This window comes from Anoplopoma fimbria, chromosome 6, assembly GCF_027596085.1.
Source record: "Anoplopoma fimbria isolate UVic2021 breed Golden Eagle Sablefish chromosome 6, Afim_UVic_2022, whole genome shotgun sequence".
Lineage (NCBI taxonomy): Eukaryota > Metazoa > Chordata > Actinopteri > Perciformes > Anoplopomatidae > Anoplopoma > Anoplopoma fimbria.
In genome coordinates, this window is record NC_072454.1 from 26,659,280 (window position 1) to 26,673,599 (window position 14,320).

At 44.1% G+C, this 14,320-nt stretch overlaps 1 protein-coding gene across 1 annotated transcript in view; it reads right to left on the reverse strand.

The window, feature by feature from the left end:
- zswim8 (zinc finger, SWIM-type containing 8) overlaps nucleotides 1-11,712 on the reverse strand; it is a 34,531-nt gene extending 22,819 nt beyond the window's left edge. The window contains 4 exon segments of the mRNA XM_054599837.1: nucleotides 617-770; nucleotides 9,897-10,138; nucleotides 10,520-10,648; nucleotides 11,207-11,712. Coding sequence (XP_054455812.1) covers nucleotides 617-770; nucleotides 9,897-10,074 — 332 coding nt within the window. The 5' untranslated portion in view covers nucleotides 10,075-10,138; nucleotides 10,520-10,648; nucleotides 11,207-11,712.
- Between the last annotated feature and the right edge of the window lie 2,608 nt (nucleotides 11,713-14,320).

A 14,320-nucleotide genomic window follows, 5' to 3' on the forward strand; every position in this document is an offset into this window, starting at 1 on the left:
TAGTAACATATTAAAGTAAACAACACAATAAATCTATAACAGTTTGGGGCCCTTTTAGTTGGGGCCACAGGTTCAGGTTAATTAACAGTAAAAATCTGGCCATGGTGGTTTTACTGTTAGTGTATTTCACTGGTGTTCCTGACCGTGAGGAGCCCTGACTTGTATGTGACTGATCTCTGTCATGTCAGATGTGTTGCTGAGGAGAAGAGCAGTGATGAGTGTGAAGTTTTGTGTATGCGTGGTTAAGCAAGCTGCAAGCAGCAACACCACAGGCCAAACATTCAACAAGTGCTCTGCACTGGTACAGATATAATGACATCACATGCATGTGCACGGCTATAATAAACAGCATTGTTGATTGACTCCAACCCCAATTTTGTGGCTGTTGAGTCAGTGTGTGTGAATTTTCTTTTAATCAACGATCACACTGTGTTTTAAACAATTTACTAAAACATCTTCAGAGAGCTCCCTTCTCTTAGTAAATGGGGAAAAAACATGTCACATCTAGCAGGGCATCAGAAAATGATACTTGGATGTAAACATTGGACATGATTGTCAATCGGCACATCCCTAACAAAAAGGTGAAGAAACAAATCCAGGTCATTGGTGTTCTCACCTGATGTCCTCCTCGTTCTCGGGGAAGCTCCAGTAGGCGATGCGGAGCTGGAGCTGTTCTGGGACAGGTGGGTAGACCTTTTCCACCACCTCAAACGGGATGTGGAACGCTACCTGCTTCGCTGACAACTCCACCAGTGGAATCACCTGACCGTCTGAGGAAGACCGCAGAAGAGAGGAAGATGAGAAGAAAGACTTCAGGTAGTGTATGCACCGATGTTCACTGATCTTCACTCTAGTATCACATTATTGCGAGCTGTAAGTTGAATGATTCCGACACATTTTCAGCGATACATTTCCATGACTTTTAGGCACATTTTCATGACCATACATCCTCTGAAACGTCTTTGAGAGAATAAGAATCCAAATGTGACAGTATATTTTAACCAAGTAATGAATTACAAGCCATGGCTGTCAGGAACTATGGCCTGAAGAACGCTGGCTTGTGTCTTCACGTGGCTTGTAGCCAGCCACTGGAAAATGAGCTTACTAGCTTAACTGTTGTTTCATTGGTGCACAAGCGTAACAGGGGTAGTGACAAACAAGACAAAGAAATAGATCGACACAGGAGTATAGATGAAACAAAACAAAGCATAAGACGAAACGCAAAAAAACAGAAACCAAATAAATCAATGGGTAAAATATTATTTTATTATAAATGTAAAGCTGTTATTGTTTCTAAAGCAGAGCATATCTGTGTATGTGTATTAGTGCAGGTATTTTTTTTAAGCGACACAGAAAAGAGAAGAAGCCTGAGCAAATAATAATAATAATAATAATAATAATAATAATAATAAAAATAGAAACACATTATTTTAACAGGATTATTAAGATCGGGAACAACTGTCTTCGGATCCATTATGAATCTGGATTAATTTTGTTAAAAAAATGTGTTAATGCAAAAACACATCAGTGTCAGGAACCTAGTGTTTTTGTAGAGATTATTATTGATATACGGTTTTGTCCTGGAAGCATAGCATCCCTCAGGTTAACACCGTTAGCTCTCTCAGCATGGTAGTTTGTACTGTTAGCACTGCTAGCGTTAGCTATGAGCAAGTCCCCAGGAAAAGTTCCAGGCTTTGGAGTAAATTTGAAGGCCGGTGGAACGGTGGGAGTACAACTTCCTGGTCCATCACATGACAACATTGGGCCCACAAAGACTTTTCCTAAAAGACTTGCATTGCTAAAAGAGTCTGTAGGTGAATCATTTTCTCAGTAAAAACACTGAAATAGCCCTTATTTAAATCATTAGGTTCTGAGAGTTGTAAAATGCACAACAGTGTTCTTGCTTTATGGGCACAATAATGAGGAGGATCCGGGAACTTTCATCAGATATTTATACTTGGATGTCACCCCTCTTAGAAACTTTCATAATAATGACCGGAGCGCCGCCTCCAACACGCGTCCAGTTCTCCTCATACATCCATGGCTATGAGCTGCCGGCTTAGGAGTCGCCATGTTGAGAGCCAATTTAATTTGTATCTTAAAACAGTGGACACAAAATAATTGCATTTAATATATTTTATTACATTTTTTGTAACACCTTCTCCGTCCTGAGAGGGTGTTGACCATCCGCCTGATTCCGTGTGAATGCAGGATAACTGCAACAAACTAGAAAAAGCCTGTGTAGAACTTTGTCAATCACAGATGTCACCGGATCTATTCTGACTTAAAGCTAAGACTGACTAGTCCCGTTCTAGCAAGGCCCCAAGAACAGCACAATGATCAGTATGTTGTTCTTTGTATCCAAAATGTCACTATAGTTGGAGTAATGAATATAGAATATTTTTTTAAAAAGGTAAAAAAAAAAGTGTGAAAAAAATAAAATAAAATAGCGTGTCTACTGAAGAATGGGCAGCATACCCACAGCGACAGGAGTCTTACTGAGAGCACAGTGGTCTTCTGCTGAGAAGGAAAAGTGAAGGGTCTCAGATTACAGCCTTCACTTCCAAGCCACTACTGGTGCTGCTTTACCTTATATGGAGGAGAGCACTCTATTCACATATCGCCATCCTGGCTGTAAAGGCTCAGGGTCTCATGGTTACAGGGCATGGGGAGCCCATCAAGACAAGCAGACTCTCAGCATCACTCATGTGTTGTGTGTGTGCATTTTGTCACACTATGGCTTGGCTGATTTACTCCCACACTCCTCAGTTTAAAAACAGATGCTCGCTCCGGGTGCATTAGATGAAAAAACAGGCCGCAGCTTTGCAACCTCATGATGGAAATAGCGATTCCTTCAATGGTATGAACTTGTCAAATTCATTAGTTACAGAATATAAAAGTAGCAGAAGCAGAAATTCACATTGTAACAATATTGAAGCATTTGCTTCACGATAATCTATCCTGTGTGAACTCAAGAGTCTACGTGTGAGCGTGTCCAAGCCAATGTTTTTGTTTCCCCCCCCTCCCTTTCAACCAGGCGGCAACCTCTGGTTCTGCCAAGTGAAGCTGACGAGGAAGTGTCTTAACCGTGCATTCTCTCTTCTGACCAGCAGGGGGCAACTCCTCCGGTTGCAAACAGAAGTCTTTGAGAAAATGACTCTACTTCTCACTTGATTTATTCCCTCAGTAAACATTGTAAACATATGCTTATGGCTTTAATCTCAAGGCTTCATAACGGCAGTCTAAAAACCAATGGGTGAAGCCATGATGACTACGTCCACTTCTCATATACAGCCTATGCTTTCAACGCAGTACTTGGACCAACAATGGGATTGACCTCTTGCCAGGGTCAAGTGAAACGCCGGGTAAAACCTGAAGAGAGGGGTCGACTGGATGGCAGGGTAGTTATCATGTTGCCAGCCTACACTGCCTGATGCAGATGAATAACCGCAAGCTGTCCACCAATCAGCTGCGAGCACAGAGGGAAGCCACTACGACAGCTGCTCCTAGCCGAGGACTCATGCACTCTGTTCACAGGTTCACTAAGCGTCTCACTGCCTTCCTCATTCACTTCCTGTCCATCTATCTCCACAGGGTACACTTCATTAGTACGCTGACGCTCATCTATGGTGCGCCATAGGCTGGTACCAAAAACAAATAGTAATAATAACAATTGTACATTTATTTAGTAGAGCGCTTTAAAAGGGTATTTTAAAACATATATCATGGTAAACACAGACACAGCATGCCTTCAAGGGAACGTTTCGTAACAGACAAGCTCAAAGTTCTGATTGGCCCATAGAAATATGGAACTGCATGATTCAAGAGTATGAACAACGTATGACCCTTCACACTTTGTTAAGTTGCACTTGCACACAGTTGTATGTACAGCTTTAATTTCAGTTGTGGGAAGGAAGTTAACCTTTTTCCTCAGTCAAATAACGACAAATAACCTGATGAAAACCCACAGCATTTACCTGCCCATACCATACTGGTTACCGTTCCCCTCCCCCAACCGTTTTTTCAGCTGCCAGGCAGATGGTCAACATGCTCTGCACACACCTGCCCCTCTTATAAATACAGAGAGCAATTGAGTTCTGCCCACACCGGGGGAAGAAAACAGTTCATCGCTCTCCATTGACTTTGTTTTGTGTGAAAGTGCCTCCTTGTTACTTTCATCTAGCAAACCAGAAAAAAATGCTTAAAGCTGCTGTGTGGTGGGACGCACTACCAACGGGGTAAAGAAGCCAGGGGAACCCAGAGGATACAGCCAATAAGATGTGAGGATACAGCAGGAAGAATGGGGGGGCTGTGGGATCATGACACTATGCTAAGCTATCTATATTTCTGTAAGTAATGCTTGAATTCTGACAGTTTCTTGTGTTAAAACAGAATGTGAATACATCAAAAAGCTATGCCGTATTATGTCTGCAGGCGCCTCACCTAACCACAGAAACTCACTAACACATGGCTAACATTAGCTCGCTAACAGCTAACTTGTCCAATTCCATCATCATTTTAGTGATCAACTGGTTGTCATCCTTAGTAGACACAGAGTGCTAAAACAATCCATGGACATGTTTTCCCCTCTGATGGCCGTGGTTTTCAGACTAAGATGCAACGTGCTCTGTCTCTATGTTGCAAATGTTATGCTCCCTTTCCTTTTTAAGAATTAAAAACATTGCATGGGCTGAGACTATTCTCCCTTATCTACTCTTTTGTACAACAGAAACTTACTGTAGTTTGGGTAAACCTCAAGCCTGCATGTCAACATATACTGCTTTCAGACTGCAGATGTGTGTATGACTCCAGTCTACTGGACCCTCCCTCACACTGTTATCCTTCAGTCAGCAGTGTAGGTCATGAACTTCACTTCAAGAATTACATCTGGATAATCAGCAGATAAAAGTAAAGTTTCATCTCTCCGTCCGTACATATGCATTCTCCCTGGTTTACTGATCATACAATAGAGGTTATTTTTGCAAACCATGGACGGAAGTTACTTTATTTGTACAGAGAGAAGTTACCTAGAGACCCCATATATGGCTCAGATAGGGTCAGCAACCTGTCAATCACAGTGTAGCCCCGCCCTAAAGCATACCCTGCTTTATGGGCTATTTGACTCTAAATGGACCATCATTTACTAAATGAACATCGAGTTGTATTGAAGAAGACTTGAAACTAGAGATTGAGACCATAAACTCATGTTTACAATGTTTACTGAGGAAAAAAATCAAGAGAGAAGTAGAGTCATTTTATCATAGACTTCGATACAACCAGAGGAGTCGCCCCCTGATGGACAATAGAGAGAATGCAGGTTTAAAGACACATCCTCATCTGCTTCACTCGGCAGAAGCGGCTTGGACATGCTCACACGTAGACTTCATGATTTTTGAGTTCACACAGGATAGATTATCGTGAAGGAAGAATACTTCAACACTGTTAGAATGGGATTTTCTGCTTTAGCTACTTTTATATTCTGTAACTATTGAATTTCCCAAGTTCAGTAGAGACAATGCAAGTTCTAAGGCACTTCCACATTGGCTTCCCATGGCAGAACCATACTAACATGCCTGAAACAAATATCACATGACCATTCATGTACACTGTGCATGCGGGTGCCGGTGTAAACAATAAGTAAATTGGTTGCTTAGTAATAGAAAATACAACAGTACTATTAAGAGTATCATTGTACTCCTTGTACCAATAATAAAAGTATTTCTTCCTCCCACACATCAAATTTACTTTGAAAATGAATAATTACAATCAAAGTTTTACTAGATTATGGGTCAAGAAATGTTGCATGTCTTCAGTTGTAGAATTATAAAATGTAGAATTAAACCGAACCACAGTGGCTATTATTGACAACAATCAAGAGTTTTCAAAAGTCTCCATTTAAGGGGTCCTGCAAGCCGGAATAGTGTAGACGCTAGGCAAAAACATAGCAAAAGGTATGCATGTTTAAACTGAGCGTAGTAGTGTGGATGTAGCCCGAGTCTGTCTGAATGTAGTATTAGGAACAGCTTTAAAGGATAACGCTCAGTGACCATGGCGGCTCTGATGGTGACAGTTACTTATGCAAGGCATGGAGCAGGTGTCCATATGGGAATTCCTAAATGTCTGCAAGCCTCGGGAACATCAAAGTGCCGTGCAACACTTTTTGGAGCAGTGTTCATAATCAGAACTGCAGGTGACCCGACACCCTGGAACATTTTACTATAAACATTCATTACCAAAATGATAAAGTTTCATTTTCTTTTTTGGTCTTCGGACCACTCAATGCACTTTCACACGACATGTCATTCATACACTGATGACAGGGGCTACCATGCATGGTGCCACCCGCCCATCAGAACTAACTAACATTCACACGCCTTCATACACCGCTGGCACAGACTACAGGAGTGACTTAAGTGTCATGGCCAAGGAAAGGAGCTCTACTACTGAGCCACAGTCCCCCAGCAACACGGCTATTTCAAAATCAATGAAGGTCTATACTTATTATTCAGAAGTCTCTCTCTCTCTCTCTCTCTCTCTCTCTCTCTCTCTCTCTCTCTCTCTCTCTCTCTCTCTCTCTCTCTCTCTCTCTCTCTCTCTCTCTCTCTCTCTCTCTCTCTCTCTCTCTCTCTCTCTCTCTCTCTCTCTCTCTCTCTCTCTCTCTCTCTCTCTCTCTCTCTCTCTCTCTCTCTCTCTCTCTCTCTGGATCAATATAGTGTAAGTGTTATTTTCAGGCAATTCATCTTTTAAGGCAGACACACTAATGCATATGAGCTATGAGCACTGAAGTAGGCAGCAAGAACAGTTTTTCAGGGACTTTGGCGCTTTGAATAGGCTGCCATATTTTAACAACTATTCCACCGTTGAGCCCTTTGTGCCTGGCATCATTTCAGACATATTTCTTAAAAAACTCAGCCAGACATATTTTGTACCTTTGGAAACTCTGGGATCTTTACTCATATTTAAAATGAAGTTCAGGGGGTTTGAACCATGTTTGGTTGCACAGAATGAGTTTGCAGGGCTCAAAATACCACATGCATAGGCTTGGAAGTGCATAAAAAAAGGTATCTGTGTATGGACTTTTCAGCTCTACATGCATCTGTGCACAGAACAGAAAACATGTTGTGCAGGCTTGCCAACTCTCAAGCATTTATCGTGAGATGAATGAATAATGACACGGTCTACACTGACCATGTAATAACCTCATGTTATTTTACTATAGAGCTTTAAGAAAATTAAAAAGGGAATGTCTGCTAAAGTTACATTACACGTTGAGGATTTCCTCAAAATGTTGAATTGGTGGATGACTGATTTCCATCGGTGTGATGCAGCTGAAGTGACAAATAAGAAGGACATATGCATCAAATGTTGCAGTAGAAATCATCTTTTATGAGCATGGACATAGAGTAGTGTTTCAAGCCCTGGTTTGAAACAATTGGCTGTCTGGCTTGGTGGGAATCACCAGAGTATTTTTATTGATAAATGATCTTTACTTAAGTCATTTTAACGGTGTATTATAAAGTGCTCATAGCTAGTGTTTGTAAGTTAAACAGGTCATCATTCATCTCTAATATCTATTTATGTTGCTGTGAAAACATCTCCGTCAAACAACTGGATTTATAGTTGCTCACCAAAACTACATTTTACAAGATTACAATTGAACACAACATGATAATTTACTTTGGTCCAATACAAATCTTTCTGAATGGAGCTCGAACGCACCACAGTGCAACTCAATGAAACCTCCTTACAGCTCTGCGCCGCACTTTATAAAAACAGTTGTCAGAGTAACCAACGCTACTAGCTCTCCTGTCGATTTCAACACATATTTGTTGTTCACATGTATCATTATCAGAACAGCTACTGGAAAGCATCAATGCTGATCTACAGATCGAATATTTTTACTGAATCTAGGCCGATAATGATTGGCATATTGATTTCACACTATGATGGTTAAACTGTGTAATTAATACTCTGATCACATGACTCCCTGGGGATTTTCTATATCCAAAATGCGTTGATTCCATATAAAAAGTTAAAGCACCGCTTCAGGTGACAAGCAAGACTCTCTCAAAGACACAAAACAAACCAGCGCAAACACACGTGTTACAGGACCTGCACAAGAGTAGGTTTCACCGCACACACAAACAACATGTACCAACGCAAGAATCAGGACCCCATTGATAACTTTGCTACTGCAATTGTTATGGTAATGAAACAGTAATGACTTATATAACCGCACTTATGGCCAAATCCCTCATTGCATAATGAATAGTTTATATAAAAAAAAGAATATTACTTGGAGTTCATGAATCGATACAAGATCACCAAACAAAATATCGCCATACTATACTGAATCGATTTTTCCCCCACCCCTACTGGCTTTCTTAATAAAAAAAATTGTTTAAAGTTTCCTTTTATAGTCTCAGTCAGTAGAAAATATTAGTTCTACTATGACAGCTACTAACCACCAAAGACTATACCCAGCTCTTGGAAAAGAGCAAAACCTCTGACAAAGAAGAAGCTGCTTCGAGCATACTGGTACTGTTGTGGTTAGAGTGCTGCTGTGTGTTGTGTCCTACCAAAGAAACTCTCTCTTAGCCCTTCTTATGAAATGAAGGCGGGAAAACCATTTGCAGCAAACATCCTGATTTGGAAGCTTTTGGAAACTACTAAAAATCATGTAGGTGAGCAACGAACATAAGTAAGAAAAAAGTTAACAAGACAAATTTTCATTTATGAAAGTTTTTCAAATGGAACTGAATCCGTTTTTCTTTCGACTGAGGCATATCCAAGAGACATTTTTATTCTGACTGATTTTACTCCGATAGCTAAGGCCAGTGATCTTCTTACTTGCATGCATTGTTACTTTTGTCATGTTTGGAGGCTTTATTTGCTCAGGCTAAAGCTGGAGATTTACTTGCTTTTTATCCGCGCATTGGCGTAGTCCATCAGCTGCGTTGTGAACGTTATTGTTCATGAACCTGCCTATGTTCTATGCGTGTTAGTGGAGTATTCTACTTGAGGGCGCACAAGAGAACTAAACAATAATAAAATTGACACTGGAAAAGGTTACTATATTGTTAATTCTGAGGTCATTGCAGAAAAAGCAATAGTGGCGCCATCAAAGATGATATGCGAGGCTCCTAAATCGCTGATTTCTAAAATAGTTCTGATCTGTCTCTACTTTGACAACCATATTTTTCACTGTGCAACGACAACGACACATTGTACAAATATGGGTAATTGCGGACCTGGTATATTTGCTGGTCTTCAAAACGTACGCCATTTTTGTCACTGCCTGGTCAACACAGAGTGTTGATTTCTAAAGGACGTGCACAACCAAAGCTCCACGTGGACGCAGCGCAGTGGGGCAGATATCATGGGCATGCATGTGTAAACAGTCACATGTAAAAGCAGTCCTACAACACATGGCTGTCTGTCTGTTGATGGGTTCTGGTAAACAGGAACACATAGGGGTCTCTGGAGAACAACCTTAGAGAGGAGGTTGCTGGGAGGCATCAGCACACACATGATGAACTGTGTGCTGACTGATTCCGAACGTGACTTAACATATCAGTCCTGCTTTGAAACACATGCAGTGATACATGGACTTTTTTTATTATTTTTTTTACTGAGCTGCAATAATGTCAGCTAAGGCAGCAGTGATTGGAATAGTACTAACATTCTAATTGATCTGTACATCAAAAAATATGAATAAACATTTCATAATAAGATACCATAGGTGTTCCAGCAACAGGTCATACTGATCATGTACTTTTGCCCTGTTGTAATAAACTTCATCAAAGCCTTTTTACACTCTTTACAGAAATCCACGCGACATTTCAAAGTATTTAAAATGAATGAAAAATGTGTGTGTGCAAGTGAGTTTCCCCAACCTTTAATCTTGACAGTCGGGGAGTTGGGTCCAGCGGACTGCTTCCTCCATCCCCTCCAGTTCTGACAGAGGCTCTCGGCCTCTGAGATGAAGGAGCACAGGGAGTCTTCCTCGAACCGGTCCGAGTCTTCGAAGGAGAACCTCTCCCCATCCTCCCACTCGGCGAACATCAGTTCCATTACATCCACTTTTTAAACCGCTTCCGAGTCCGGACGACTGCGACTCTCAGGCCTTTTCCTTTTTCTTCGATCAAAAAAGAAAAAAAAAAAAAAAAATCAAGGGAGAACCGGCGGACGGTGTCCAACACTGGGGGGAGTCAAGACTCAAGAGTCTCAAGACTGGGGGAGGGGGGAGGCTACTAGCACCCAGAACACAGCTGAGAGGCCCTCAGACACAGCTGAGAGGCCCTGAAACACAGCTGAGAGGCCCTCAGACACAGCTGAGAGGCCCTCAAACACAGCTGAGAGGCCCTCAGACACAGCTGAGAGGCCCTCACACACAGCTGAGAGGCTTCCTGCGGGGCCCTCAGACAAGCTCCATGGTACGAGGGGCCAGAGTCCCAGCCCAGAGTCGTTACTGTCACACACCGAGCACAACAGAGGCTAACCTGACACGTCCACCTACCCTGCTGGTGTGAGGCTGAGACAGACCAGAGCTGCACAACGCCGGCTGGTGTTGATGTGAAGTCTTTAGGAAGTCATGAAGTTGTTCATCCCGACGTTGTGCTGCTTTCAGCCAATCAGCTGCTCTACGCTGACGGGAGAGGAACAGTTACACAAACCCAACCAAAGTATTTAACAACAACAAACACTTAAACAGTCTAAGACACAGACAGACGTAGCGTTGTGGAGGCCGAGTGACTCCTTTGTTCTGGTGTTTAGTGTGCTCGTTTCATGTTACAATGCCGGGCTGCTAATGCACACAGCGTTTAGTTAGCCGCCGTTAGCTGGAGGCTAACTATGCTAATAGCCTCCGCGGCACCACAGACACATGTCATCCGATGCAGACGACACTGTTGGAGTCAGATGTGTTTACGGACCCGAAGACATGTTTGTTCGGGTCGGTTTACCTTCGTCTTTGCTTCGGTAAAACCGTGTATTAGCTAAGCTATATGCATTAGCAATAGCAAGCTAACCCCCACCCCCCTCTCAGTCGGCTAACCTGAGCTAGCTTAAATAGCTGTTTGTTTACATTCACCGGTGACGAGACACAGCCTTCGTACTGTGAACTACATGCTTGTGTTCATATCACCTGGACCTCCTCACCTGCATAGGTTACATAAGCTGCATATCTCGATATTAATCCCCGTACCAGCTCAATGTTTGCCTTTCTTTGTATTAGTATAGGAACCTCCTCTCTGACGTTGGGAGCTGATATATTCCTCAGTCGGCTCTGATGTCTTCCTCCAGATGTCTTCCTCCAGATGTCTTCCTCCAGATGTCTTCCTTCAGATGTCTTCCTCCAGATGTCTTCCTTCAGATGTCTTCCTTCAGATGTCTTCCTCCAGACTGACACCGGCTGTCCGGCGTCTCGTAAACGTCTCTGTCTCCAGATGACTCCGGGATTCCCAGATGACTCCCCGTGTCCGTAACCCAGGCTGGCTCTCAGCGTGTCTCACTCTGGCTCTGTTAGCGTGTCTCACTCTATTAGCGTGTCTCACTCTGGCTCTGTTAGCGTGTCTCACTCTATCAGCGTGTCTCACTCTGCCGGGGGAAGATGGCTCACCTCGCTTGCGGCTCCTCCTCCATCAGCTGATTACAGCTTCCGGTTGCAGTCCTTCAGACGGCACGGCTCGGGTGGAGGTGTCACCAGACCAAATACACCGACAGTACAAACCTGTTCTTGTCTTTTGATTACTTTTATATGACCTTACTCCATAAATATTCCTCATCCTCCTTCAAGAGCTTCTGGCCACATTGCTTACCTGAGGTGCACTGCATACCCTGTTACAGCCATGGTGAGTGACTGTGGCCCATAGTTATCTGAACAGTAGTTAAATAACTTATATTATTTAAATAACTAACTATGTAAAGTAGCAATACCACAAATTATAATATAAGTATTAACTATATGTAGGGAAGAAAAGTAAAGGTTGATTATGCAAAATGGACCTCATCTGAATTTTTAATGAATATATAGAACTGTATTAGTTATACATTAGTCAATTCTTATTGTTTAATCTGAATTTTTTTGAGTGGAAGTCTAAAGAACCATTAAATTAAAACACTCAAGTAAAGAATTAGTACCTCAAAACTTTACTTATACATGAGAAACTGTCCTTACTTTCCATTGCAGTCTAACGAGTGCTAGTATTTAGGAGCATGCCCAGTGATGACACCCTAAGCAGTACAGGCGGCAGTCTCACTACATAATTCATCACTATCAACATGATGCATTCGATTGATTTTAAGTGTATCTTGCCAAATCCTTGCCATATTGCACTTCAGCCGTGGTGGCCAACAGTAAACAAATGTTTGATACCGCTGTGAAGTCAGGGCGTCATTTTTTTCCGCCCCAACACTTTATTCCCCCCACCAATGCCTGGGGAGTCGTTATTTCTATGCAAGGCATTGGACCATCCATCCATCCATCCATCTCCTTCCGCTTATCCGGGGCCAGGTCGCGGGGGCAGCAAGCTAAGGAGGGTTCTCCAGACGTCCTTCTCCCCAGCAACACTTTCCAGCTCCTCCTGGGGAACCCCGAGGCGTTCCCAGGCCAGACGAGATATATAATCTCTCCAGCGTGTTCTGGGTCTACCCCGGGGCCTCTTACCAGTTGGACGTGCCTGGAAAACCTCTAAAGGGAGGCGTCCAGGAGGCATCCTGATCAGATGCCCGAGCCACCTCAGCTGGCCCCTTTCGACGCGAAGGAGCAGCGGCTCTACTCCGAGCTCCCTCCGGATGTCTGAGCTCCTCACCCTATCTCTAAGGCTGAGCCCAGCCACCCTACGAAGGAAGCTCATTTCGGCCGCTTGTATTCACGATCTCATTCTTTCGGTCACTACCCAAAGCTCATGACCATAGGTGAGGGTTGGAACGTAGATGGACTGGTAAATCGAGAGCTTTGCCTTTCGGCTCAGCTCCTTCTTCACCAAAACGGTCCGGTACAACGCCCGCATCACTGCTGACGCTGCACCGAACCGCCTGTCCATCTCCCGCTCCATTTTACCCTCACTCGTGAATAAGATCCCGAGATACTTGAACTCCCTCACTTGGGGCAGTGACTCACTCCCAACCCAGAGGGTGCAATCCACCATTTTCCGGAAGAGAACCATGGCCTCAGACTTGGAGGTACTGACTCTCATCCCGACCGCTTCACACTCGGCTGTGAACCGCCCCAGTGCGTGTTGAAGGTCACGTTCTGAAGAAGCCAACAGAACCACATCATCTGCAAAAAGCAGGGATGCGATTCTGAGGTCCCCAAACCGGAAACTCTCCTCCCCCTGGCTGCGCCTTGAAATCCTGTCCATGAAAATCACAAACAGGATTGGTGACAATGGGCAGCCCTGGCGGAGGCCAACACGCACTGGGAACAAGCTCGACTTTGTGCCGAGTATCCGGACACAGCTCTCACTTTGGTCATACAAGGACCGAATGGCTCGTAGTAACGAACCAGGTACCCCATATTCCCGCAGTACCCCCCACAGGACTCCCCGAGGGACACGGTCGAAGGCCTTCTCCAAGTCCACAAAACACATGTAGACTGGATGAGCAAACTCCCATGCACCCTCCAACAGACCTGCAAGGGTAAAGAGTTGGTCCGCTGTTCCACGTCCAGGACGGAATCCGCATTGCTCCTCCTGAATCTGAGGTTCGACAATCGGACGGAGCCTCCTTTCCAGCACCCTGGAGTAAACTTTCCCGGGAGGCTGAGCAGTGTGATACCCCTATAATTGGAGCACACTCTCCGGTCCCCCTTTTGAAAATGGGAACCACCACCCCGGTCTGCCACTCCACAGGCACTGTACCCGACTTCCGTCAACCAAGACAGCCCAACAATGTCCAGAGCCTTTAGCATCTCCGGTCGAATCTCATCCACTCCTGGCGCTTTGCCGCTGAAGAGCTTTTTAACTACCTCAAGCTACCTCCGGACGAGACTTCCCCTGAGTCTTCAGACTCTGCCTCTTCCACAGAGGACGTGTTGGTCGGGTTCAGGAGTTCCTCAAAGTGTTCTTTCCACCGCTCGACAATATCCCCAGTCCGGGTCTGCAGTTCTCCCCCCCTGCTGAGCACAGCCTGAGAAAAGCCCTGTTTCCCCTTTCTGAGTCGTCTCACGGTTTGCCAGAACTTCCTTGAGGCCATTCGAAAGTCCTTCTCCATGGCCTCGCCAAACTCCTCCCACACCCGGGTTTTGCCTCAGCAACCGCCGCAGCTGCAGCCCTTCTGGCCAACCGGTACCTGCCTGCTGATTCAGGAGACCCCTCGG